The sequence below is a fragment of the Cygnus atratus genome, chromosome 7 (genome assembly GCF_013377495.2).
Source record: "Cygnus atratus isolate AKBS03 ecotype Queensland, Australia chromosome 7, CAtr_DNAZoo_HiC_assembly, whole genome shotgun sequence".
Lineage (NCBI taxonomy): Eukaryota > Metazoa > Chordata > Aves > Anseriformes > Anatidae > Cygnus > Cygnus atratus.
Window position 1 is genome coordinate 24,629,148 of NC_066368.1, and position 24,171 is coordinate 24,653,318.

The 24,171-nt window shown below is 59.4% G+C and overlaps 4 protein-coding genes across 9 annotated transcripts in view; 2 read left to right on the forward strand and 2 right to left on the reverse strand.

Moving 5' to 3' along the window:
• Positions 1 to 12,650, forward strand: part of ASCC1 (activating signal cointegrator 1 complex subunit 1) — a 27,244-nt gene extending 14,594 nt beyond the window's left edge. Inside the window, exons 8-10 of one of the 4 annotated variants that reach the window (XM_035537580.2) lie at positions 1,719 to 1,843; positions 3,551 to 3,630; positions 12,212 to 12,650. In XM_035537580.2, the coding sequence (XP_035393473.1) occupies positions 1,719 to 1,843; positions 3,551 to 3,630; positions 12,212 to 12,328 (322 nt within the window). In that variant the 3' untranslated portion in view covers positions 12,329 to 12,650. Of the gene's footprint in view, positions 1 to 1,718; positions 1,844 to 3,550; positions 3,631 to 5,921; positions 6,323 to 7,827; positions 8,254 to 12,211 lie in introns of those variants that run through there. The other 3 variants (XM_050711848.1, XM_035537543.2, XM_050711847.1) reach the window with 3 other exon arrangements.
• A 1,255-nt stretch (positions 12,651 to 13,905) lies between these two features.
• SPOCK2 (SPARC (osteonectin), cwcv and kazal like domains proteoglycan 2) lies at positions 13,906 to 17,227 on the forward strand. Its single transcript, XM_035539680.1, has 10 exons — positions 13,906 to 14,127; positions 15,294 to 15,339; positions 15,449 to 15,563; positions 15,668 to 15,755; positions 15,855 to 15,951; positions 16,058 to 16,168; positions 16,269 to 16,475; positions 16,624 to 16,686; positions 16,842 to 16,982; positions 17,082 to 17,227. Exons 1-10 carry the CDS (start codon positions 13,906 to 13,908, stop codon positions 17,225 to 17,227), a joined length of 1,236 nt encoding a protein of 411 aa, XP_035395573.1.
• A 634-nt stretch (positions 17,228 to 17,861) lies between these two features.
• TYSND1 (trypsin like peroxisomal matrix peptidase 1) lies at positions 17,862 to 19,800 on the reverse strand. 3 transcript variants are annotated; one of them, XM_050711935.1, is made up of 5 exons: positions 18,730 to 19,800; positions 18,506 to 18,636; positions 18,338 to 18,390; positions 18,211 to 18,295; positions 17,862 to 18,123 (listed from the first exon to the last, which is right to left on the reverse strand). In XM_050711935.1, exons 1-5 carry the CDS (start codon positions 19,695 to 19,697, stop codon positions 17,918 to 17,920), a joined length of 1,443 nt encoding a protein of 480 aa, XP_050567892.1. In that variant the 5' UTR covers positions 19,698 to 19,800; the 3' UTR covers positions 17,862 to 17,917. The 3 variants fall into 3 exon arrangements, with proteins under 3 accessions (XP_050567892.1, XP_035394988.1, XP_035395010.1); XM_035539095.2 differs by having other exon boundaries at positions 18,211 to 18,390; XM_035539117.2 differs by lacking the exons at positions 18,211 to 18,295; positions 18,338 to 18,390.
• A 541-nt stretch (positions 19,801 to 20,341) lies between these two features.
• Positions 20,342 to 24,110, reverse strand: SAR1A (secretion associated Ras related GTPase 1A). The gene is made up of 7 exons (XM_035543578.2): positions 23,978 to 24,110; positions 23,750 to 23,823; positions 23,113 to 23,232; positions 22,624 to 22,689; positions 21,920 to 22,023; positions 21,389 to 21,520; positions 20,342 to 21,268 (listed from the first exon to the last, which is right to left on the reverse strand). The coding sequence occupies exons 2-7, from the start codon at positions 23,805 to 23,807 to the stop codon at positions 21,152 to 21,154; spliced, it is 597 nt and encodes a 198-aa protein (XP_035399471.1). The 5' UTR covers positions 23,808 to 23,823; positions 23,978 to 24,110; the 3' UTR covers positions 20,342 to 21,151.
• Positions 24,111 to 24,171: the final 61 nt, after the last annotated feature.

The window sequence follows — 24,171 nt, forward strand, 5'->3', positions numbered from 1 at the left end:
CAAATCCACCTTGCCTGGGAACTGGAAGTGGCGAAGTCCCTGAGAAACAGCTCGCTGCTGAGGTAACATCTCCTCCCTCCTTCACGGAGGACGTTAGCTGGGGTCCCAGGTCTTGTGCTTTGGGAGGCACCTGGAGGCTGCCAGACTTGTGTTCTGCAACACCTGTTTTGCTTATGCGTAGGAACGGGCTCACAGAGAGCCACGTGATTGTAAATTTTTTATCCCCAGCCCAGGCTGGTCCTGCCCTCACCTGTGAATTAATTCATCTCTCACAGCTGAAGGATTTGGCACTTCTCTCCTAATATAGTTCTCGAACTGTTAGCAAGTGAAGCAAACATTTAGCTTTGCAGAGGGAAAAGAAGATACTTTTGTGCTGACGGAGAGCACTGAACATTTCTTCTGCTTCCTCTGAGACTGCAGCACAGGGTTGGACAAACGGTGATAAAAGAGAAGGGATGAACGGAAATCCCTTCAGAAAACTCCGCTTTGTTTTCTGCTCTGCTAGACAGATCGCTGCCAAACAGCTCCACGCACCTCTAGCCTGCTAAAACCCGCTGGGTTTTGCTCAGGGAAATGGGCAAAGCAGGCTGAAAGCAATTCCTCAGCTGCAGGGCCGATACAGGGGGAGAGCGGCAGCCACGGGGTTTGCCGTGCTGGCTCCGGCTCTGCTGCAGCCCGTGAGAGCTGCGTGCCTTCCTATCTCACGCGAGGTGTCCTGCTAGCTCTGCGTAGCTCCTGGCGTGGCTGAGGGGTGGAGTTCCTTCCTGATCTTTGGGTGATCCTGATCGGCTTAAGCTGTAAAGCAGGAGATGTGATTTGCCCGACTTAGTTTGCATAACTGCAGACAGCATTAGAGGTTGGCAAGCCCTTCTGCACATGTAATGGCTCAGACCGAGAGAGAGATCATGCTCTGATGCCTCCCACATGGCAAATAATTTCCGTTATAATTCATTCTAATTTGTTTTATTTCCGTGATTAACTCTATAATGTAATAAAGCACCATTTTCACTTGAGCTATTCTCTGCTAATTTGTTTTAGGATTGTCCGTAATGGTATTCATTTAATCTTTGTCATTGCTAATTTTAAAAACCAGTGATGTAAAGCCAGAAAGCAGCACAAAACCATGGCGATCGGACGTTTGAGAGCCCAGGCACTGTCACGTGGCTGCTGGCAGCCCACGAGGGGCCGTGCAGGAGGCGGCAGCCCCGGGCTCTGCCTCCCCACTAAGCCCAGCCAGTGGCAGCAAGTCCTCTGGTTCTGCTTGCTCAGGAGTTTGGAGGTCGGAGCGTTCACCAGGGTGCCTTGTCTGGGTTTGCACCTTCTGTCACCACGGTCTGGGCTCTTCCAGAAGTGGAGCTTGGCTATCTGGGGCAGACAGGGTCCGAGCTCCAGCCTGGTGCTCCGCACAGGTCCCAGTCCCTGCACCGAGAGCTCCCCCGGGGCCCGAGCAGCCCCAGGGCTCCGTCAGTGTCAGCGTGTGCAAGGAGAGTCCGCTGTGTTCAAGGGAGACGTGTCCTCCACGTTCCGATCACATCACAAACAGCCAGGACTTTCTGCAGGAGAATTGAGTCCCGGTGGCTCTGTTAGCTCCCCCTGCTCCCTTTTCCTGAGTGCATGCAGAGGCTTCGTTTCACACTGGCAGAGAAGCACAAAGCTGCCAACACAGGAGTTTCTCCTTCCTTTATGTTGCTCTGTTCTCTTTCTTTTTGCCTTCCCAGGTTGCAGGTGATCGCTGATCAACTGGTGGAGCGGTTTGTGGCCTCCGGCCTGATGCTTAAAGAGTGGGATAGGGTGAAACTGCACGCCACGGTCATGAACACGCTCTTCAGGAAAGATCCAGGTGGTGCGTGTCCTTCTTCTTTGCTGGTAAATGCATTTCACATAGCGCTGCTGCACAGGGAGTGCTTTGGTCAGTAACTGTTGGCTTTTACACTTTTCATGTTTTAATTGTTTATGAATGTTGTGATTTTTTTCCCCCCTTAATCTCAGACCTGAGATTTTGGGGGGGGTGTTGCCAAATAAAACTTGAGACAAAATGAAAAAACAGTCAGCTGGAGAAGGCAGGCATGCTTTGAGTGCTTTCTGGATCTTTTCAAAGATTCTTTGTCTTAGCTTCCAGATCGCTACTGCCCAGTAGCGCTCACAAGCTCTGGACCAGAAAGGAATGCGTTTAAGTACCTTGTGAGGTCTCGGGCTCTCTGTGCCCCAGCATTAAGCTGAAATTCAGTAACAACTTGATGTGCTCTGCTGACCCTCAAACAAGATGAAAACCTGCTTCTTTTTGGTCAAGTTAAAGATCGCCTGCCCGTTTAGGAACCTGATTCCCGTGTCTTTCTCATTAAATCAGATTCAGACGAGGCTGAATACGAGCTGCTGCTGAGTAGCGAGCGTCTGGCGTCTCTGCCAAAAGGTTGTCTGCTCGAGCAGCCTGCAGCACGGCTCGTATCGCAGCGCTTTATTCAGCAGCACTGCCTTCGGGGAGGGGCAGCCTGCTACAGCCCTGTTCTCATGTGCAGACACGCACATGCTCCGGCACTGCTGGGCAGCTCGCTAGCCTTAACAGCGTTGCAGGAGAGCTTTTCCCAGCTTTCTCTGGCATGCTGAGCTTCGTGCAGCGTCGAGCGTTCTCCAGTTACTGCCTCAGAGTCTCTGCATGGACAGCGATAAGAGCGGGGAGTTTGTGTTACAGCCTTCTGCGCAGACTTTGGGGCTGGCTGCTGCCGAGGTCAGATAAGCGTGCTCTGCCAGTAGAAACCCTAAAAAGACAGATTATTTGAGCCCCGAAAACCAGTGAGAACCTATGCCCAAAGTGCTGATGCTGCTTTCTGCTGCGGGAGGCACAGGGGCAGTAAGTAGCGGCTAGTCTATATGCTGAGCAACCCCGCGCGGCGTGCGAGGCATGCAGACACAGCGGGGAGAGCGCTCCCAGGCAGCCACACAAGTTGCTTTATATTCAGCCCGGGATTTGAATAGCGTATTAGGTGTGAGTGGGACTTCAGCCTTAATGCTGGAGATGAAAAAGAAATATTGAATATATTCGCAGAGGGAGGCAGAGGTCCTTCACAAAGAAGAGATCATGTACTCGGGGATTATATAAAAATCCAGGCATCCTCTGGGGAGACGGATCTAAGACGCTGGCATTTGGCAGGCCCAGATTGCTGCTCCTGATGTCTCTGTGTGCAGCTGCCTGCCCACCCCGCAGGAGCGTGCGCCCCACACCTACGTGGTGCCCCGGGGTGCTCCCAGAGCTGGAGGCAGAGGTGTGTGTGGGTGCTGCTGGGTTCAGCCACCAGCCCTACAGAATCACCCCGCAGTAGCTGAGATTTAGGGTTTTCCTCCAGGTAACGCAGGTGTTCCTGACAGAGGCACCAATTCCTGCCTTATTCAGCCCTGTTCTCCTTAAAATCAAAGTGTTTTCCACGAAGAACCGGGCAAGGAGGGCTTATTAGCTGGCAGCTGACTTTGGGGAGGAGAAGAGTGGGGGGTGAAGTACAGCACACACAGTTCTCCCATCTGAGGCTCATTCTGGTGGTGGCTTTTCCCTTCACAGCTGAAGAGCGCAACTACACCACGGCTGGTAAATCATCCTTCAAGGAACGGGAGTCGTTTAATGGCCGAAATATCCTCAAGGTCAGTATGAAACAAGGAGGGAAATGGAGCCAGCTGTGGATGTTGTCCAGCCAAAAGAGGCTGAAACACCTCTTTGAGGCTGCTTTTGTCTTAGGCTTATGGGATCTCCCGGGGCGGTTGATCTGTTTAGAAAATAAGCAATCTAGATCACTCATAATTGGGAGCATTACAGCATTTAACAGAAGCGTTCTCAAAGCTGGTGAGGCTCAGATCAGGAGTGTGTAGCACGAATGCTAAGTGGGTGTTCGTGTTGTCGTTTACTCCGCTCGTGTTTTACCCTGGAGACTCGGGCTCGTGTCGATTTGCAGCCCACCACAAAGGAGCACTTAGTTGCTCTTGTTCTACTCGCTCGTATTTATGCTGCTAAAACCGACTGCCATTTCGCATACTCGTTTTTTTTTTTTTTTTTAATCTCTGCTATTGATTTGCTTGGAGAGGAGCACGCCGCAGCCTGGGCTGAGCCTGCAGGCAGCCTCTGCTGCTCTTCCAGATGGCAGCGTCAGGCTGATGCTGCGGTGCTTGGCCCCTGCAAGTATCCAGAGAGAAAAGGCAAGCCCAGAGAAGCAAAAATGGAAAGCAGCACTGGCTTGCAGGCAAATCTGAATCTCTGTTGGGTGAGGGGATTTGTTGCAGGCGGCTGTGATAAGAGGGAGACGGGACAAGGCATGAAATTTGGGGACCACTAGGTGTCCTGGCCACAAACTGGCAGCAACATCAGAGAGGCTGGATGGGGGATGGACAGCTCGGGAGGACTTTGGGGCATCAGGGGACAGAAAAGGTCTGTTTTATTTGTGCTTGCAGTTCTCCTGTGTAATGCACGAGGCGCTGGATGGGGACGTGAAGGCAGGGAGTGGGGGCTGATTGATTTCCCCTGCGCAGAGGACAAGCGGAGGGACAGAACTGGGTTAAGCTCTCATTGTCTGTGCGAGCGCAGTGTCATGACTCAGCATCATGCTGCGCGCCCGGGGCGAGACTGCAGCACTGCACGCTGAAGCAGGGAAGCCACGGACGCGGTCCCTGTGTTTTAATGTGACCTGTGAGGTTTGGTTAGCACCTAGTGCCCCAAAAGTGGCTCCAGAAAGGGAAGGTGGCACACGTTGGAAGCCCCAAGCACCCACAGGGACTCAGCTTTCGAGGTGCGTGTCCGCATTTCGCTTTGTCCCTCCTGTCCTTTCCCTGGTGCATGTTAAATTTGTCCTCGCACTCGAGGGGGACGTAAAACCCAGCCGTCCTCCGTCCTTAATGCTCCTCGTCCAAAAACCTTTCCGGCTTGGAAGGCACTAACGATGCTCCCTCTGCTGGCCACGCCGCTTGTGGATCGCGCTGCGGGTTGGGGGCTGCGTGGTCCCGCGGTGCGTGGCGCTTAGCAGCGGAGAAACGCAGCTGCCTCTCCTCGGATGGCTGTCCCTTACGTTTCTGAAACAGGAGCCGAGGCATTCTGAAAACTCCTCATTGATTCTGTACCGAGGTAGCCAAAGGAGCTGCTGGCTGTTTGGACGGCTGGTAATCGCTTCAGAGCGTGTCTTGCTGCGAGGAGTGTCATCCTTCTCCCCCACCTCCACCGCGTCTCCTACCTAACCTGCTCGCTTCGTGTTTCCCCTCGGCCTCCCACGTGCCTGCAGCAGGACGCCCATTGGCATTAATTAATTACGTGAGTCATAAATAGCTCCAGGCTGCTTACCAGCGGAGCCCAGCCACCGAAGCGTTCGAGCATGACCTTGCAGGGATGCACCGGCTCCCTCCCAGCCCCCTCGTACCCACAGCATTTATCCTCCGGTCGGGGAGGTCGCCCTCCCGCAGAGCGGCTTCGTTAGCTCCTGCCACGGGATCTAAGCGGCCGGCTGCTGTGTGTGCGTGTGCAGATGCACCGGCAGCACATGTTTGCTGATAGCGTGCCTGCGTTACCCCAGGCTCCAGCTGGTATTTTGCTTTCAGCAGCCCTAATCGGAATTTTATTTAATAATCCTTTGTTCTACCCGTGCCGCGGAGTTAAACATCCACTCCTGTTTGTGCTAATAACTGGCTGTGCGGGCCGGTGCCTTCCCACACTGCTCAGAAAATAGATCCTGTAGGACGAGTTGCGTTGGGGAGTCAAAATTGCTTCTGTCTTGAAGAACATCCGTGAAGAAGGCTCCTCGGTCTAGCTGGCGCAGAAAGCCCAAGGGAAGCGCACGAGTGATTTGCGCCTCCCGTGGAAGCGCCAGACGCTCTGCCTTCGTGCTTGCCTCGTCCCGAGGAATGGGGGATGCTTTATGAACCGCTTCAGACGCAGCAATACCTACTTCTTTTAGGGTGGCCAGCTGCTGGACTCCTCTGAGCATCCCAGTCACGTCCCAAACTCTTGCTCCGCTCGGGAGCAAAGCAAAACATCCCCTGGCGAGCAGAGAGAGGGGGCAGCTCCTTCCCCGTGAGAGGAAGATCGGGCTTGGCAGCCCCTCTGCGTTGCTTCCTCCTCCTCCTCTTCCTCCTCCTCTGTCCCCAAGGGTGGCTGCGTGCCCGGCATCGCAGCTGGCCGAGTGGCACAGCCCTGGCACCAAGGCGGCTGGGGCAGCTGCGTGCATCTCCGGAGACAAGGCTTGGCCGCCTCCGGGCTTTTATTTATTATTTACTCGCTTGCCTTTATTTATTTCCCTTTGCGAAAATGCTAAGGCTGTGGCAAATAAATAAAAATGGAGAGAAATGTGGAGGCGCAGCCTGGCCAAAATTTTCCATTATGCTTCGGAAGGAAGGGAAGGCTTACGGTGGGAAGAAAAACATCCAAACCCTCACTGGGTTCAAATGATTCTTAACTCGAGGTCTGAGGAGTCTGAGGGCAGCCTTTGCCCTGTTCCAACAAGAGGTAAGTGAGTTTTGAGTAAGGAAAGAGACTCAAAATACCCTAAACCCAACAAGCGGTTAAAGAAAGTAACACCTGCCGCTGTGCAGAGCCACCCTTGCCAATTCCCCTTGCAGATGAGGAGCGCTGACTGTGTTCTGAAGCCCCTGCTACCTTTTCTGTGCAGCATTTGTTAGTGAATTTAAGCAGACAGAGTCTTCTCCCATTGTATTTTTAAGCAGAGATGAAATCAAAGGGCCGAAGATCCCACGTTGGGCGAGATCAAGACTGCCCAGTTATCCTCAGTGAGGTGCTAGAAGCATATATCCAACGCAGGGCTGAGAACTGGAGCAAGCACACACCCGGAGGTGGCTGTTTGGAAAGTTTGGAGTTAAAAATACCAAACAGAAATCCACCGGGGTGAGAACAGACCGAGTAAGAGACCGTGGCGCAGCCTCGCTGTATCAGGAATGAGGCAGTGCTTTCCTCGCCGAGGTTTCCCAGAAGAACCAAAAGCAGAAACGAAAGGCTGTCGTGCACGGATCCTCTCGGTGACCTTCGAGTACAGGAGAGCAGCTTCTCTTGGTGGAGGTGCTCAGCACCTCTCTCCGCAGGCGCTGTGAGTGCTGGAAGAGGGAGGGCTCGCCAAGAGGGTGGGGAAGCTCCTGGCTGCCCTCGCCCCGTCCTCACGGCGTTGTGGAGCTGGGCTGGGGGTGCCTCCGCTTCCCACCCCTGAGCTCCCCCGAGATCGCCGCCAGCTGAGGCAGCATCACCTTTTTGATCTTAAAGGACGTTTATTTTTCTCTCCCTGAAGCTGGCAGGGGTTGAATTACGGCAGCTCCTTAATAGAGATGGAGACCCAGCACATTTAGTGCAGGGGAAAAAAAAGAAAGAAAGAACACATTGATTAGTAAAAGTAGGCAGTTCATCCCAAAGGTGCCCTGACCCTTCTGCCGGATAATTTCCCGGGTCTGTCTGAATTAATTTACTGGCTCCGTGGCCCGGCTCCTGCTCTCGGTGACTTTGTGAGCAGAACCGGGAGGTCACATTGATGGAGCTCCTCGTCCCGGCGTTCCCGCACGCCTCGCGAGCCTCCTGGCATCACTGCAGCAAAGCCAAAGCCCGGCTCTTAAAAACTGTTGCTGCGTGTGCTGTAATGGGGAGTGCTAGGAGCCGTGGGGACAAGGCTTCTGTGGAGAAATGCAGCAGTTGGTCATTAATTTCCTTAAAGAAGTTGTGCTGTAAATCCCTCGTGTTTGGGGCTGGGAAGTTAGCGGAGCCTTTAATGCGCTAGCGTGTGGGTTTTTTTCATTTTATTCTTGTCTGAAAGATGTGCAAGGATCCAGTAACCTCCAAATGTCCCACTTGTATTTGTTTCTTAGTTTGCAGAATGCCTTTCACCATAGCAACTAGGGTCTGATTTCCTCAAGCGCATGAATTTTCATGGATTTTGCAGCGAGGAGGGGAAAGGACCCAAAGCCCTGAGCTGAAGCAAAGGTTCTGCAGCACGCCAGGAGCATCGCTACGCTGTGCCCCGAGGAGGAGACCCTGGAGGGGGAAAGATGAACAAAAGGCCTGCACCTGGCCCCAGACAGCTTTGCCTGGAGGAAGGCAGGCCTGGAAGGTGAATCGCCAATGACCTCTGTGGGTCCCTTCTGAGCTGGTCACCGTGTGATTGCTGCGTAAAGGATATGCAGAACACCCACGGGGTGGCATTTGCTTATGTACCCGAGGCTTTGTGGCATTTAGGTGGCATTTACTCTGTCTGGGGAAAATCAAAGCGCAGAAGAGAAACCTCCCATCACACACGCCTAGGATCGTTCTCCCTGAACTGTGGACGTGCTTCTCGCTCTGAAATTAGCTGTGCTTTTTCAGAGAGAATTTGTTTAAGCTGTGACTGCTGTCCAAGGGACGGCACGGGTGATTTAATCGGGAGGGCAGCTCCCGTGTCACAGAGGAGATGCTGCTGACTTGCATCCCATCCTGGGCTCGTGCTAACCCAAGGTGCTCGCTTGTCTGCAATCCCAGGTCTCGGTGGTTCGTTGCAGAGCATGAGAACGTAAATGACTCAAGGCCACAAGCTGAATGCAAATGATAAAGGAGTTAGTGCTGTGGCTGTAGCGCCGATCAGCTGCGCTCCCAAAAGATGGGCTGTGGGGGTTTTTATGACCAGCACGTCTCCCTCCTGAAGGCTGGATGCTTTATTCTCTGTAAGGGAAAAGAGGTAAAAGTGCCTCTGCTGCCGCCTCTTAAAACCTGCAACAGGCTGAAAGCCAAAGCCAGGGGAAGGATTAGGTTCTGTGCCGGGGATGGAGAGACCCTCCAGAGCCAGCTGCACTCCCGCAGAACAAAACCAGCGATCTGCTCGCTCCCCGTGGCAGTGCTCTGCCCGTCCCAGCCCTCCTGCCCACGCTCTCCTCGCGGCTCTGCGCCATGTCTTCACCCCGTAACACCCGTCCACTAGCTGAGGAATCAGGGTGCTTGGCCAGCGGTCCTTTAAAAAGCTGTGGCAAGGAAGCGCTCCCGGATTTTGCCAGGATTAGTGCCTGCCCACCTGCCTTTTCCACCCGCCGCCTTGTGCATTACTGCCGGCGAGCTTCCAGGCGTAATTAAACCTCTGGCAGCTAATCGTTGGCATAGCGGTGTCCGGAGTGAATAATACAGGAATCAGATATTTCTCTTTTGGCACCAAACTGCTTCAGAAAAGATATTTTGAAAGTGAAAATAGAACGGGAAAGAATCCATTAATTGAACAAACTTCCCAGCTCTCGACGCGTTGCCCAGTTGGGTTTCGTCTCCCGGGGGCCAGCAGGGGGTTTGGTTTGGGGCTGTCTGTTGTAGTCTGGGGTAGCTTTGGTTTGGGTTGCAGACAGGAAGGGTTTTGATGCATTTCTCAGGATGGGGGAGAAGGAGCAGCAGCCTCCTGGAGACCACTGGGGCGGTCAGCAGAGAGGCTTTTAGCATAAATCCATGCAGCCAGACCAGCCGTGCCGACCCTGGGGGTTGTCTCTTTGCTTTGCTTTGCTTTTAAACCCCTCTGTGTCTTCTCCCACCAGGAGCTTCCCCTCTCCCGGTCCCGTTTGCTGGTTCCAGCTCCGTAACACAGCAGCGTGCAGAAGGCTTGGCGCCTTCCCCGCCGTCGCTGGCGTGGGCACTGCAGTTGTGCTGGAGCCCAGCGCGTTTGGGAGGGCGATTGTTCTCTGCTCATCTGCAGCGCTCCTCGTCCTGCGTTACACAACCCTCTATTTATTCCAGCGTGCCATCCCTCGTGAGATGGAGAAGTCTCGCACGGCCATGGGGCTGCTTGGCCTCTCTAAGCGGTCCGGCTGCCCATATTCCCCCACGGCGGCTTGCATCCGTGTCTGGCAGGGCTCAGGATGGCTCGTTTTTGGCTGACTACCGTGGACAACGTAAGGCTTTAAAACTGATCCATAATCCTGACGGTAGCAGCAGAATCCAGGCCAGGCAGCGCACAGTTCTGATCTCCTGCTCTGACTTCGATAAGGATGTTGTGGTTTGTGTGTACCTTTACCTCCCTCGGCTTCGTTTTCATTTGCGGTATTAAAAAATCCCCAGCCCCCGCCCTCTTATTTATTCCTCAGGCAGCGAGGACGTAAATCCCTCCGTGTCTCTGGATTTACAGAATCACAGTGCCGTTGCTGAGCCTCGCGTCCCGCTCCAGCCAAGTGACGCAGCTCCTCGGCAGCCCAAAGTGGTGGGGATTTTCCTCCCCACTGCCTTCCTCCGGGCTGCTCCCTCTGGATCCGTGCCTCCTCCTCCTCCTCTGCAGCCTTCCTGGGGGAGGCGAGCCCTGGCACCATGAGACAGGGACCAGGTGCCTTGGGTTCACCAGCATGTGTGAATTGTGACAACCTCCATTTATCTCCTTTTCCAGGGGGAAAGGGGAGAAAAAATGCAGAAATGCTCATCCAGGAGGCATCTCATCGGCCTCCTCCGAAACCAGAGCATTTCCGTGGTGGGAGATATAAATATCTTTCTCGGCTCTGCTTGGCTTCTTCCCAGGATAAATAGAAGTGGAAGTCAAAAGCAGAGGCTCAGCCCTCGGAAATCTCTTCCCAAGCCCCCGGGGGATGAATGTGGAATGGCTGCTTGTCAGGAAGGCGCTGGAGGCTCTGAGGATGACGCTCGAGGGCCTCTTTCCCAATTGCCCAAGGTGGATCTTGGGCTGATCCTCACACACGGTGTCCGGTTGCCTAAGGGAGCAGAGAAGCATGAGCGAGAAGCTGGCTCGAAACGAGAGCAGAGGGAAAAAAAAAAAAAAAGGCTGTGGCTGTCCTTTAAATCTTGGAGCGTGTTTACTCTCAGAAAGTACAGCTACATTACCAAAAATCAATAGTCCTAGCAGTGTTCTCACCGGGAAACACACACACGCTTGGACACATGAGAGGTGGTGGATTTAAAAAAAAAGAAGAAGCCAAGGGACTGCAAAGTGCTCCGAGGGCTCTGCTTCGCTCTCAGCAGCGTGCAAATGGAGAGGCCGTGACCCGGGCGGTGCCGTCGGGGACTCGGTGCTGGCCTTTCCCAGCCGACGTGCCGGAGGCGAGGGGAGCAGGGGGAAGGTTTGTCTCCCTGGCTGACCGTGGGGAAGTCGTCTTTCTTTCTCAGCCCTGCACAAAGGAGAAGAGAGGGGAGACCAGCCTCCTCCCTACCATCTCTTATTAATGAGGCATTTTATCCCAAGTCCTCTAACAAGAAGCACGCAGGCTTTTGGGAATGTAATTAATCTTTAATTGTATAAATCTTTAATTGTATCAAACGGAGTTTGCATGGTGGCAGTCGTGGCTCCTCTTTTCCTCCGCTCCCTGGTGGAGATGCTCCCCTGGAATAACTTCTTTCCAGCAGCCACCCCTCCTGGGCCATGGCCGAACCCTCCGGCACCGAGAAACCCGCATCCTCCAGGTGCTTGTGTTCTGGGTTTGTGATCAGTAGGTAGGAATTGATGCACCGCTGGCACCAGGGGCCATAATTTAATTACTGTGTTGGCTTTTGCTAGCCATTAGTGTTTGTAGCCCTCGCCTTAAACGATTTGGAAATTATCCTCTCCGCTCCTAGGGTGACAAAAGCTATTCCTGAGGCAGGACAGATGCTCCCAGCTAGAGCCATTTCCTGAGTCTTACTGGAAGAGGAAGAGCACTTCATGCCGATGCCTTTCCAGTAATGCTGCTGAACTTCCCTGTGAGAAACTCAGATGCCATTTTTCTGGTTGGCCCCGTAGATGGGATTATCAGCAGAGGCACGCCATCGGGCCTGAGCACCGGCTCGCCTTCCTTAATTTGCGCTCAAGCCCCTGCCGAACAAAGGAGGATTTGTTGAGCAGAGGGGGGTCAGTGCTGGCATGGAGAGATCCTTCCCCCTCCAGCCTGCTACTTTGAATTAGGGCTGAGCCGTCACCCTAAGCCGCTCGTCTCGTGGCCTGGATCGGGGGAAAAACCATCCCGGCCTCGCTCTGCGACCGCGGCGTGCCCCAGGTTGGCGGCCTTTGGGACGGTGAACAGGCGAACCGGGCTCGCCGCAGGGAAGGGCTGAGCAGCTGCTGCTCAAAAAGAGGAGTTTGTTTCGTACGTTGATCGCGTTAAAGGCTAAATGCAGTCCCTAGGGGTGGAAATCTTTAAGAGCAGTTTTGTTAAAGGTAAGTCTGCGAGTAGGGGCTTTCTGCAGGGGCAGCTCGTGGAAGCGGTCGGTGGAGCAGCTGCAGGCTGTGTTTCTCTCACAGCTACCGAAACATTTTTTTCTCCTCTCCTTCAGCTCTTCGAGCACTTTTACTTCGGCGAGGTGCAGCTGGACGCGGTTCGGCTCTCCCAGAGGTTCTCCACGGACACCTCCGGCTACTACGCGACGTCGGGGCAGCTGAACTTCTGCTGAACGGGAGTGTGACCGCCGCTGTGGGCTCGCTCTGTGCACCAACAACAATACGTTTTTATAGGACGAGGATTTTGGACAGGAACCCAGGAACTCCAGACGAGTTTGTTTTCCAAGAAAACAGCTGGAAAAACTGGCTTTGGGGGGCACCACCCTGCTTCAGCTTGGCTGTGTTTCAGAGGAGGAAGCCTGTGCTTTACATAAGCATGCACAATCCAGGAGAGCTCCCCGGAGCGCGGTATCGAGGTCAGGCGCTGCATGGATCTACAGCAGCATGCCTGTGTGATGTTGATCTCCAAATAAATTAATTCCCTTCAAAAGCAAAGCGTTTATCTCCGGTTGCTTGATAGTTTCTGTAATCAAACTTCCAGCACGCAGCTGTGAATGGGAAAGCGCTTATGGCAAGAGAACTGTTTCCAGTGACCGCTTCGGAGCGTCTAGGTGGTTTCGCTGCTACAAAGCGATGCTTCCAGCCCCAGAGTGGCTGCTGCTTTTGCGGTCGGTAAGAGGAGCAGCCACTCTCATGAGGGCAAAAAGAATAAACGGAAAACTCAGGCATCGCTTTCAAGGATGGCGGAATGGCTTGTCAGGGAGTGGGGCTGCTTGTGCATACTTGTGAGGGGGAGTTTGTGTCACAGAATCACAGAATGGTTTGGGTTGGGTGGGCTCTCAAAGATCATCCATTTCCAACCCCCCTGCCATGGGCAGGGATGCCACCACTAGGTCAGGTTGCTCAGGGCCTCATCCAGCCTGGCCTTGAACACCTCCAGGGATGGGGCATCCACAGCCTCTCTGGGCAGCCTGTGCCAGGGCCCCACCTCTCTCTTGAGTGAAGAACGTCTTCCTAATGTCTAGTCTCAATCTACCCTCTTTTACTCTAAGACCATTCCTGTCACTATGTCTCGGCTCAGTCTATCCTCTTTCATTTTACAACCATTCCTGTCATGACCTGACAGAGCTGCGCATCAGGGCTGCTTGTGCGTACTCGTGAGGGCGAGTTTTGTGTCGGCGCGCACACGCGGGGCGTCCTGGTGTCTTGGGGTCTGAGGGCTGGGGTGTTGGGGTCTGGGGTGTTTGGGTTTGGTGTGCTGGGGACTCGAGGTCTGGTGTGTTGGGGTCTGGTATTTTGGGGTCTGGTGTGTTGGGGTCTGTTAGCGTGTTGAGGTCTGAGGTTTGGGGTCTGAGGGCTGACGTGTTGGGGACTTGAGGTCTGGTGCGTCGGGGTCTGAGGGCTGCTGTTTCGGGATTTGGTGTCTTGGGGTCTGGTGTGTTGGAGACTTGGGGTCTGGTGTGTTGGGGTCCGGTATCTTTGGAAATTGGGGTTTGCGGTCTGGTGTGTTGGGGTGCGGCGCGCTGCGCACCCGGTCCCTGAGGGCTGCTGCTTGGCGCTCGGCGCCTGAGGCCGGCCCCAGGCCGCGGCCCCCTCCCGCCGCGCAGGTGCAGGCGCCGCCCCTCGCCCCCCGCCCGGCCCCGCCCGGCCCCGCTCGGCTCCGCTCGGCTCCGCTCGCCGCCCCTCGCCTCCCTTCGGCTCCGCTCGGCCCCGCTCGGCCCCGCTCGGCTCCCGGCGGCGCTGCGGCAGGATGCGGGGCTGCGGCGCGCTGCGGGGGCTGCTGGCGCTGCTGCTGCTGCTGCTGCCCGGCACCGCCGCCGCCACCGGCACCGCCACCGCCACCGGCACCTCCACGGGCACGGGCACGGGCACGGGCAGCGGGCCGGCCGGGAACTTCCTGGAGGACGAGCAGTGGCTGTCCTCCATCGCGCAGTACGGCGGCCGCATCCGGCACTGGAACCGCTTCCGAGACGTGAGTGAGCCGCGCGGGGCCGGGGGGCGGCGGGGGGCTGCGGGGCGCCCGGCTCACCCCCAGCCTCCGGCCTCTCCCCCTCTGCATAACCGCTGCCGCCGGGCCGCCTCGGCCGGGAGCGCAGGAGGTGGAGGTGAGAGGGGGGCGGGGGTGGGTGTGCAATGCACGGGGGCGTGGGTGCAGTGCGCGGGGGTGTGCAGTGCATGGGGGGGGTGCAATGCACCGGGGTGTGCAACGAATGGGGATGTGCGAGGCACCGGGATGTGCAATGCGCCGGGATGTGCGTGTGCAATGAATGGGGACGTGCAGTGAATGGGGGTGTGCAGTGCACAAGGATGTGCAATGCACCGGGATGTTTGTGTGCAGTGCATGGGGGTGTGCGATGCACAAGGATGTGCAGTGCACCGGGAGGTGCAGTGCACCAGGACGTTCATATGCAATGCAGAGGGGTGGAAAATGCATGGGGATGTGCAATGCACCACGACAGGCGATGCACGGGGATGTGCGTGTGCAATGTGCAGGGGTGTGCAATGCACAGGGATGTGCAGTGCACGGGGGTGTGCAATGCATGAGGATGTGCCAGTGCAATGCACGGGGGTGTGCAACGCACCAGGATGTGCAGCGCACAGGGATGTGCGTGCGCAATGCACAGGGGTGTGTAATGAATGGGTCTGTGCATGAGTGTGTGTGTGTGTGTGTGCAGTGCACAGGCTTGTGCAGTGCGTGTGTGTGTGGTGCACGGGGCTGTGCAACACATCCATCTGTGTAATGCACAGGGGTGTGCAGTGTGTGCCTGTGCAGTGCATGGGGATGTGGTGCATGAGGATGCAAGCACCCGCTGCGTGCCCGTGTGCAGTGTGTGTGTGTGTGTGTGTGTGCTGTGCACGGGTGTGCAGTGCATACGTCTGCGCGCAGCGCCCGGGCATGTGCAGTGCATGTGTTTGTGCAACGCCCGTGTGCAATGCACAGGAGCATGCAGTGCTTGCGTGTGTGCACAAAGTCCCTGTGCAGCGCACAGCTGCTTGCAGTGCACGCGTGCAATGCACCTGCTCCTCCTGCCGGGCTGGGGATGCCGCTTGCACCCCCCCCGGCCCCCCCGCAGCACCCTGGGGGGCTCCGTGGGCGCGGGGGGGCCCCCCGGCAGCTGCCCCCCCTGTGCCCCGCAGGATGACTACATCAGGAGCTGGGAGGACGGACAGCCCACGGATGAAGGTAGCACCCTGCCCTGCTTTTTTGGGGGGGGAGACAGGGGACAGACACAGCACCCAAACGTGGCTTTTTGCTCCCCAAAACCCCGTGCCCCCCCCTCACCCCCCCGCAGCGCTGGACACCACCAAGGACCCCTGCCAGAAGGTGAAATGCAGCCGGCACAAGGTGTGCGTGGCGCAGGGCTACCAGCGCGCCATGTGCATCAGCCGCAAGAAGCTGGAGCACAGGTACGGGGCTGGGGAAAAGGGGGGGGGGGGGGGGTGTGTATTTTTTTTGGGGGGGGTCGCGGCAGCCCCACTGGGGGCTTCCTGAGCGCCCGCTGCCTTTGCAGGATCAAGCAGCGCGGGGGCTGCAAGCCCTGCCACGCCGCCCCGCTGGCGCCCGTCTGCGGCTCCGACGGACACACGTACAGCTCGGCGGTGAGCACGGCGGTGGTGGCAATATTTTTGGGGGGGGGGGGGGGCGTGCCGCGTGTCCCCCCCCAGTTATTGCAATCTGTCCCCCTCCCCGCCTCGCAGTGCAAGCTGGAGCAGCAGGCGTGTCTGGCCGGCAAGCAGCTGACGGCACGGTGCGAGGGGCAGTGCCCCTGCCCGGCCCCCGCTGACAGCAAGCCGGGTGAGCGTTTTGGGGGCAACCGCAGGTTCAGAAAGGGGGTGCCCCCCCCCCAGAATGCTGCAACACCCCCCTAAAATCCCCCCCACGCCGCGTTCTGTGCCCGCAGAGCCGTGCACGGGGCAGGACCTGGCCGACCTGGGCGAGCGGCTGCGCGACTGGTTCCAGCTGCTGCGGGAGAACGCCAAGCACAACGGCTCCGGCGGGCCCCCCGGCACCGGTGCGTCTCGCCTCTGCGCGCCCCCCCCCCCCCCCCCCGGCTCCCCCCGTCCCTGTGGGGCCGGGTGAGCCACGGGGCCGCATCCTCGCCCCCCCCGCAGCGCTGGCGGCCGGCTGCAAGGAGGCGGTGGGGTGGATGTTCGGGCGGCTGGACACCAGCGGGGACCGGTTCCTGGAGCAGCCCGAGCTGGCGGCCATCAACCTGGACAAGTACGAGGCGTGCGTGCGCGCCTTCTTCAACTCCTGCGACGCCTCCAGGGACGGCCGCGTCTCCGCCGCCGAGTGGTGCTTCTGCTTCTGGAGGGAAAGTGCGTGCGCGGGGGGCTGGGGGCACGGGAGCGTGCTGCGGGGCCGGGGGGTGCATGCTGTGGGGCTGGGAGGACGCACGGCATTTTGGGGGTGCGCGCCACGGGGTTGCGGGGGAGACGCCTTCCTGAGAGCGTGATGCTGCTGCAGAGCCGCCGTGCCTGCGGGAGCTGGAGAAGCTGCAGATGCAAGAAGCCGCCCAAAAGCCGCCGGGTGAGTCGGGGGACCCCTCGCGCCGCACCCCCAGCCCCCCTAACCCCCCCCCCCCCCCCCCCACCTTTGTGGCGGCGTCTCGGTGCCGGGGGTGTTCCCGCACTGCACGTCTTTCGGGGCGCGGCGGTGGGGGGGGGGTTCCCGGCTTCCCGCAGGCGCCTTCATCCCCAGCTGCGACGAGGACGGGTACTACCGGCGGGCGCAGTGCGCGCCGGGCGGCGGGGAGTGCTGGTGCGTGGACCAGCAGCACGGCACCGAGCTGAGCGGCACCCGCGCCCGCGGCCGCCCCGACTGCGGTAAGCAGCGCCCGGCTGCGGGAGGCCGGCGGCGAGGCGGCGGGGGGGAGGCGGGGTGAAGGCTGCCGCCCGCCGCGAGCCTCTGCCCCGTGGCCGCAGAGGACGCCGCGGGCTTTTCGGGAGACTTCGGCAGCAGCGTGGGCTGGGAGGACGAGGAGGAGAAGGAGCCCGAGGAGGCCGGCGAGGAGGCTGAGGAAGAGGAGGCCGAGGCGGGCGAAGGCGACGACGGAGGCTACATCTGGTAGAAGCGGAGGGGGGGGGGAGGCACGGCCCGGGGGGGGGGGCAGCCTCCCCTCCTCGGCGCCCCCCCGAGAACAGCGCGTGGGGGGCAGCCCCCCGGCCCCACGGGCGGGACGGGGCGAGGGGGCGCTCGCCCGGGCCGGCCCCACGGCGGGCGGGGGGGGGTTCGGGGGGTTCGCGGGGAAGCGAGCGGCGTGGGGCCGAGCTCGCGCCCCCCCCCCCACTTTGCGCTTTTTTATTTTATTTTATTTTATTTGGGGGGGTAGAACCTAGCGTGGTCAAAAACTGCACTAATAAATGAAAATTGGGACAAAAAATGGGGAAAAAGAAAAACAAAACAAAACACCAAGAAACCACCCCCCAGCCCAAGCTGCCCCCCTAACCTGCCCCCCCAGCCCCCCCATCTCCGTGCTGTGCTCGCGCTGCTGCGGTGTTGTGAAATAAACGCCCCGTGCTGTGTCCAACGCTCGCCCGCCCGTTCCTGGCAGCCCCAAATATGCCGCCCCCATACCACACCGAAACCCCCTCCCCAAATGCGTGGGGCCAGGGGGTTCCCCTATATGGGGGGGGGGGGGGGGGGCGCACCCTCATCCCCACCCCCCCAGTCTGCTTGCAGAGGGCACCAGGGGACACCAGGGCTTGAGTCGCAGTCTTTATAGAAACAGCCCCCCAGTTTTTTGGGGGGTGGGGGAGGGTCACAGCTTGCTGGGGGGCCGCTGCTGCAGCCTCCAGGCTGCCCGTGCCCCCTCGTCCCCTGCATCGAGTGGGGCGAAGGCAGCGGGGTCCCCGGTGCGGAGGTATCGGGCGAGGGGGGGCTGCAGCAGCGTGACGGGGACGCAGAAGTTGAGGTGGGGGTAGGTGGCCCCCGCCGCGTTGTCCCGCGCGTTGCTGGCCACGATCCCTGGTTGGGGAGGGGGCGAGATGTCACCAAGGCGGGGGGAACAAGTTAAAAGGGGGACTGGGGGGGACAAGGGTAAGGGGGACTTACCCAGCAGGCGGCCGTCGCTGGCGGCGAGGAGGGGGCCGCCGCTGGAGCCGGCGTGCACGGCGCAGGTGCTCTGCAGCATGACCGGGGGGGCCCCCACCACGGCCGACAGCACCCCCCCGGTCACCGAGGGGCCGCACGCCCGGCCCAGCGCCCCGAAACCCAGCGCCAGCACCGCCTCCCCTGCGCGACAGCGGGGTGAGCTCAGGGTTCTGTGCATGGCCCCCAAATGCCCTGTTTTCCCCACAAATATCCCGTGTCCCCCCCCCCCCCCCCCCCCCATGATTCTGGTGCTTACCGGGCTGGAAGGCAGAGGCCAGGCGGGGGGGCTGGAAGCCAGGGGCGCGCTCCTGCAGCTGCAGCACGGCCACGTCGAAGGGGGACGCCTCGGCCGTGGCGAACACCAGGCGAGCCTGCAGGACGGTGGCCCTGAAGCGGGGTTACGGGTGGGAAAAACAAAATTAGAGCTTGAAGGAGTAATAACAACAGAACGGGGTGGTTTTGCTTGCTGGTTGTGCTCACCGGCTGCCGTGGGGCCGCAGGGTGACGCGCGTCGTGGCGCCGGCTTGCAGCACGTGCCGGCAGGTGAGCAGCAGGCGCGGGGCCAGCAGCGTGCCCGAGCCCCAGGCGCCGCCGCTCTCCACCAGCGCCACGCAGCCCAGCGGCGCGGCTCCGGGCACCGCCGCCGGCGGGGCCGGCGGGGCGGGGGCCTCCCCGAGCTGCCGCAGGAGGCTGCGGCTGCTCTGCAGGACGGCGTGCAGCGAGCAGAGCAGCGCCAGCCCCGGCCCGCCGGCGCCGCAGGAGGTGGCGGCGATGACGGCCACCACGCGGGGCCGGGAGGGCGCGGGGCCGACGAGGACGGCGCCGCCCTGGGTGCCGGGCAGGCAGCGGGCGTCCGTCAGCAGCAGCGCGTTGCCCTCGCCGGCCGCGTTGCTCAGCACGCCGCCGCTCAGGGTGTTGAGGAAGAGGTCGGGGCAGAGGGCGCCGAAGGGCGAGCCGCAGGCCAGCAGCGCCGCGCCCTTGCGGAGGTCGCCGGCGGAGGACCAGGGCGTCCAGCCTCCGCCCGGCGCGTCGAGGCCGGGCACCCGCAGCCAAGCGAACCAGGGCAAGACGGCGGCAGCCTCCCTCTCGGCCTCCCCCTCGGCCTCCCCGCCGCTGCACCAGCTCGCCGCCACCCCTGTGAGTGCCTGGGCGAAGGCCTCGCAGCGTGTTAATGCGAGAGGCCGGGCCTCGTGCTCCTGCAGGGCAGGCGGGGTGTCAAGCTTGGGAGCGGCGTGCAGGACGCGGACGCGGAGGCCAGGCGGCAGGACGGAGGCCGGCAGGGCCTCGTGGCGGGACCAGGCCTCCGGGCCGGGCTGCAGGAAGGGCGAGAAGACGGCGGCGTGGCACAGCACCAGCCCGGGGCCGCGGCACAGGATGACCCCGCTGCAGCTGCAGGGCTCGGGGCCGTCGCCGACGCTGACCACGCAGCAAGGCAGCTCCGCCGACATGGCGGCGGCGGCGCCTCCCGGCACCGCACCGCGGGCGACGCAGGCGATGCACCGTGAGCAATGCACTGCACGGCCCGCCGCCGTGCGCCCCCACGGCCGCTCCCCGCGTGACGCGCGGCACCGCCTCCCGCCACCATTGGTGCGGCGTGCCGGTGTCACGGCCCCGAGGCGGAGGCGGGGCGGCGTGCAGCGCGCCGACGTGGCGCAGGAGGGTGCGCGGGGCGCTGCGAGCAGCCACCGCCCCCTGCAGCCGCGCTACGGCAGCGCCGCGATGCAGCGGGTGTGGGATGCATCGGGGTGTGCGATGCATCGGGTGTGGGATGCAGGGGGTTGTTGGTGCACCAGGGAGCAGCACCGCTGCCGCTTCTCCTGGAGACGCAGCACCAGCCCCTGCAGAACGCGCTGTGCTGCCCCCCAGGGGTTTGCAGCTGGAGGGTTTGGTGTGCTCAGGGGTCAAGCCTGGCCTCCAGCCCGTTCACCTGCCTCCGTCTGCCCCATCCTGTGTTGCTCCACGACTCCCGTCCGTCCAGGTCCTAAATCTGCAGCCAAAGCTCCTGCGGCGAGGGGCCCGTATGGACCGGGGCGCTATCGCCGAGCGCGCCCAGCCGCCCGCGCAGCTGGGCTAGAGGGAGGCTCCGCACCCCTTCGGAGGAGAAAGACACGTCTTTATTGAACTGAACGTGAGCGCTAGACAGCCATGAAACTTCCGACAAAAAAAAAAAAAAAAGGAAGAGTATAAAAGAAACCTGTTTAAGCCTACATTAACCACCTTATGATATGCAAATGTCAGACACCTCCATGCTACGGGCACCGAGAACGGCTCCGCGGCTCTCGCCTCCCCGCTGGAAATGAAATCCCGGTGCCTCGCGCCAGCTCGGCCGCCGTCCCCACGGTGCCCTCGGCTCACGGCCCGAATGCTAGGTTCGTTGAGGACTTCTAATACCATGATGCTTTGTTCGGCAATTTGCGAAAGATCTAAATAATATCGTTAAATATATTAAAAAAAAAAAAAAAACACAACAAAAAAACCAACCCTAAACGGACTCTGGACTAAACAGGATGAATGTTAAACTAAAAAGTTAGAAGGGACGCCGTTTACGTGAACTATTTCTTTAAAAAATATAATTGCTTTGTTTTCCGTGTTGTTCTTTAAGTCAATTGACCACAGTGGTGAGATCTCGCTCTTTTTCAGCGGCGCGGCGCGCGGCAGCGCATCGCCCCGGCCCCGCCAGCCCCGTTGTCACCGGGAGCTCCCGCAGGGACGACGTGCGGGGCCGCGCCGCCTCCCCGCCGGGCAGGGGAAAAGAGCTGCGTGTCACCACTGTGCGGCGGGGCGGGTGCAGCCAGGAGTCTCTCGGTCAATGCCAGTACGCGTTTGGAAAGCTTGCCGCGGCCTCGGGAAGCCCGCGGGAAGCCACGAACGGGATCAGTCCGGAGGAGCCCCGCGCTCTGCGTCAGTCAATGTACTGCGATAGCCAGCGGAAGCCCTCGCCGTAGCCCTGCCGCTTCAGCACGCTGCACATGAACACCTCCATGGGGCGCGTGTTCAGGTCCTTCAGTGGCACGTTTCCCTGCGGAAGCCCAGCCAGAGGTCAGAGCTCTCAGAACTTGCCCCAGGGCACCACCGCCACCTGGCCAGCAAACCCTCAATCCCCCCGGGTACTCGTCCCCACGTTGCTTCCCCTCCCTACCTTTCCCGTGGTCTGTCCGTAAAGCCCGAAGATCTCCCGCAGCTTCTCCTCGCTGATGGCCTCTGGTCTGTCGATTTTGTTACCCAGGATGAGGATTGGCACGTTGGATATTGTTTCGTCTGTCATGAGCGCCTGCGAGCACGAAAAGACGAGTCAGGCTGAGGCGGAACCAGCGCCCATCACTGCAGACAACTGTTTCTTTGAGCTCCGTCACCAACGGGGGTTATTTTTTGGTGCTAAAGCGCTCCCATGGGTGGGGTTTTTCCCAAAAGGTTTGGCAGAAGAAAGCCCTAGCTAAACGCCGGGTCCGTTTCCAACATTGTTTAAAGGATCCCACAGCGAGGGCACCCAGCCTGCTTCAGCCCCTGCACAAAAGATCCCCACAGCAACACACGTTGGACGCCGCCGGTGCAAGAGGTGCACTGGGAGGGCAAGTCCAAAGCACAAGACCCACGAGTTCCGCCCCAAAAACAGAAGAGATTTGTCTAGTTTAGCTGCTTGAGGGTGAAAGAAGGAAAAAGCCGGGCTTACGTTCAGCTCAACTTTGGATTCCATGAGCCGGGAGTGGTCGGCGCAGTCCACCAGGAAGACGATGCCGTTGATGGCCGGCAGGTAGTTCTTCCACACGCGGCGGGCTGCAAGGCAAGCGACAGACACCGCCCTGTGAGCGCGCCTCCAGGGGACACGGACAGGGACGCTGCACAAGGACAGCCCTGCCCGTCCAGCTGCCGGCTCGTTTTGCTGGACAGAGGCAGCACACGGAAGGGGAAGGCACATTCGGAGCCCCTGAGAAACCTCGGGGTTGGAGCAGCTGAAAGGTGTGCATTAAAAAAGCAAGCAGAATTTTTTTTTTGGGGGGGGGAAATTCAACAAACTAAGTCTAAAGATAAAAATTCAGCCATTATTCAAAAGAATAATCCCGTGACATCCGAGTCTTCTATGGCTAAAAATATTTCAGGCAGCAGAGCGTGAGCTGGCAGCTTTTTTTTCCCCAAACTGCCAGAATAAAGCACAAGCGTTCAGCCACCGAAATAACAGGTCTCCTGGAGCCAGGAGGTTATTTCCACATATAGCTCCATAAGCACTTCCAGGCAACAAATAATTAGGTAGCGCTAATTGCTAACACTCTCCAGCATCACGTTTTGGCAGATTTTTCTTAAGGTGGCAGGAGAATTCCGGGGAAATCGGAGGACTGACCCCACTTGGTGTGTCCAGCTTGCCAAGCTGGTGCTTACCTTGCTCGTGCCCACCCAGGTCAAAAGTCGTGAAGGTCATTCCAGCAATCGTCAGCTCCTCTGATGCTGAAAGGCAAAAAAAATAAAGGCTGCGCTTCAGGGAGACAGAGAAGGTGCCACGGCCAGAGATTTTTGGGGACGCATACAAACATCGCACTTTTTTATATAAGATGTCCTTTCCCTGTAGAATTCAGCCACTGAGATTATTGCATGAAATCACAACGGGAGGAAATAATTTCTCCCCCTTCCCCACTTAGGGAGACATTTAAATCCGCAGTGCTCATCCTCTGGTACACGTTTCGCTAGAGACCCTCTCCCTCCCCAGGACAGGTTCATGACGTTCACTGAACCACGCCGGTTCTCCGCCTCCCCACTTTATATTTGAGGGGAAAACGCCCGTCAGCGCACGACACCGACGCGTTTCAGCTGCGCCCTCAAGACCTGCCGTCCCAGGAGCGTTCACAGAAGCCCCCCGGGCGCCCCACGTACTTGGGTGCAGCGTGGGGACGTGCTGGCCCAGCCGGTCGTCCTTGAGCATGTGCAGCAGGGTGGTTTTGCCGGCGTTGTCCAGGCCCAGGAAGACGAGCTTGCCAGACTTCTTGTACAGCCCTGCGAGGAAGCAGAGACACGCACGTCGAGCGGCGCAGGAACATCTGGGGACGCGAATCCCAATCCCGGAGCTCTGGCACAGCTTCCAGGGAAAAAAGTGGCAAGTCCTGCCCTGGATTTTGCCAGGAAACCCGGCATTTTGTGAGTTATTTTGCAGGCGTTTCGCGACCCCTGTACGTAAGCTGTTGTTTTTGCAGGAGCACGCAGGGAAGCGTTCCGTATGACGGGTACAGAGCAGTTTTTGCCCACAGGGGGTACTTAAACATGGAAATTCTGCCCACAAACATGGAAATTTTACATTTTTGCCCCCAAACACGGTAATTTTACGCGTTTACAGTTAAACTCGTAAGGGATAGCAGCAGGTTAGTGAGGAAAAAAGTGCAAGGCGTGAAGTGGGACCTCCCTGCCTCAGGGTAACCCCCCTAAAACCCGGTTTCTCCCCAGTTTTGGGCCGGGATCTGCCCTGGACGGGCTCCCGCGGCCCGGCGGCGGGGCTCTGGGCGCGGGTTCTCCTCACCCAGGAACTGCAGCACGCTGCTGAAGCCGTTGTACAGCCACTCGAGCAGGAACGACATCGCTGCCGGCCGACACCTGCGGGCACACACACGGCGCGATGCGGGGCGGGCCGCGGGCACCGGGCCGGGCCCGCGGGCACCGTGAGGGGCCCGTAAGGACCGGAGCGGCCCCACAAGGGCCGTAAGGGCCCCGCAAGGACCCCGCGGCCCCCCGAGGACCCCCCGCCCACCTGCGGCCGCCCCCGGCCCCGCTCCGCCGCCGCCGCCTCCTCCGCCGCCAGCTCCCCGCCGGAAATGGCGTCACGCCCGCTTCCGGCCCGCCGCGCTGGCTCCCACGTCCGCCCTCGGGCTTGACGTCAGGCCCCGCCCACCCCTCCCCCAGCCCCGCCCACCCGTCCCCCAGCCCCGCCCCCCACAGCCCCGC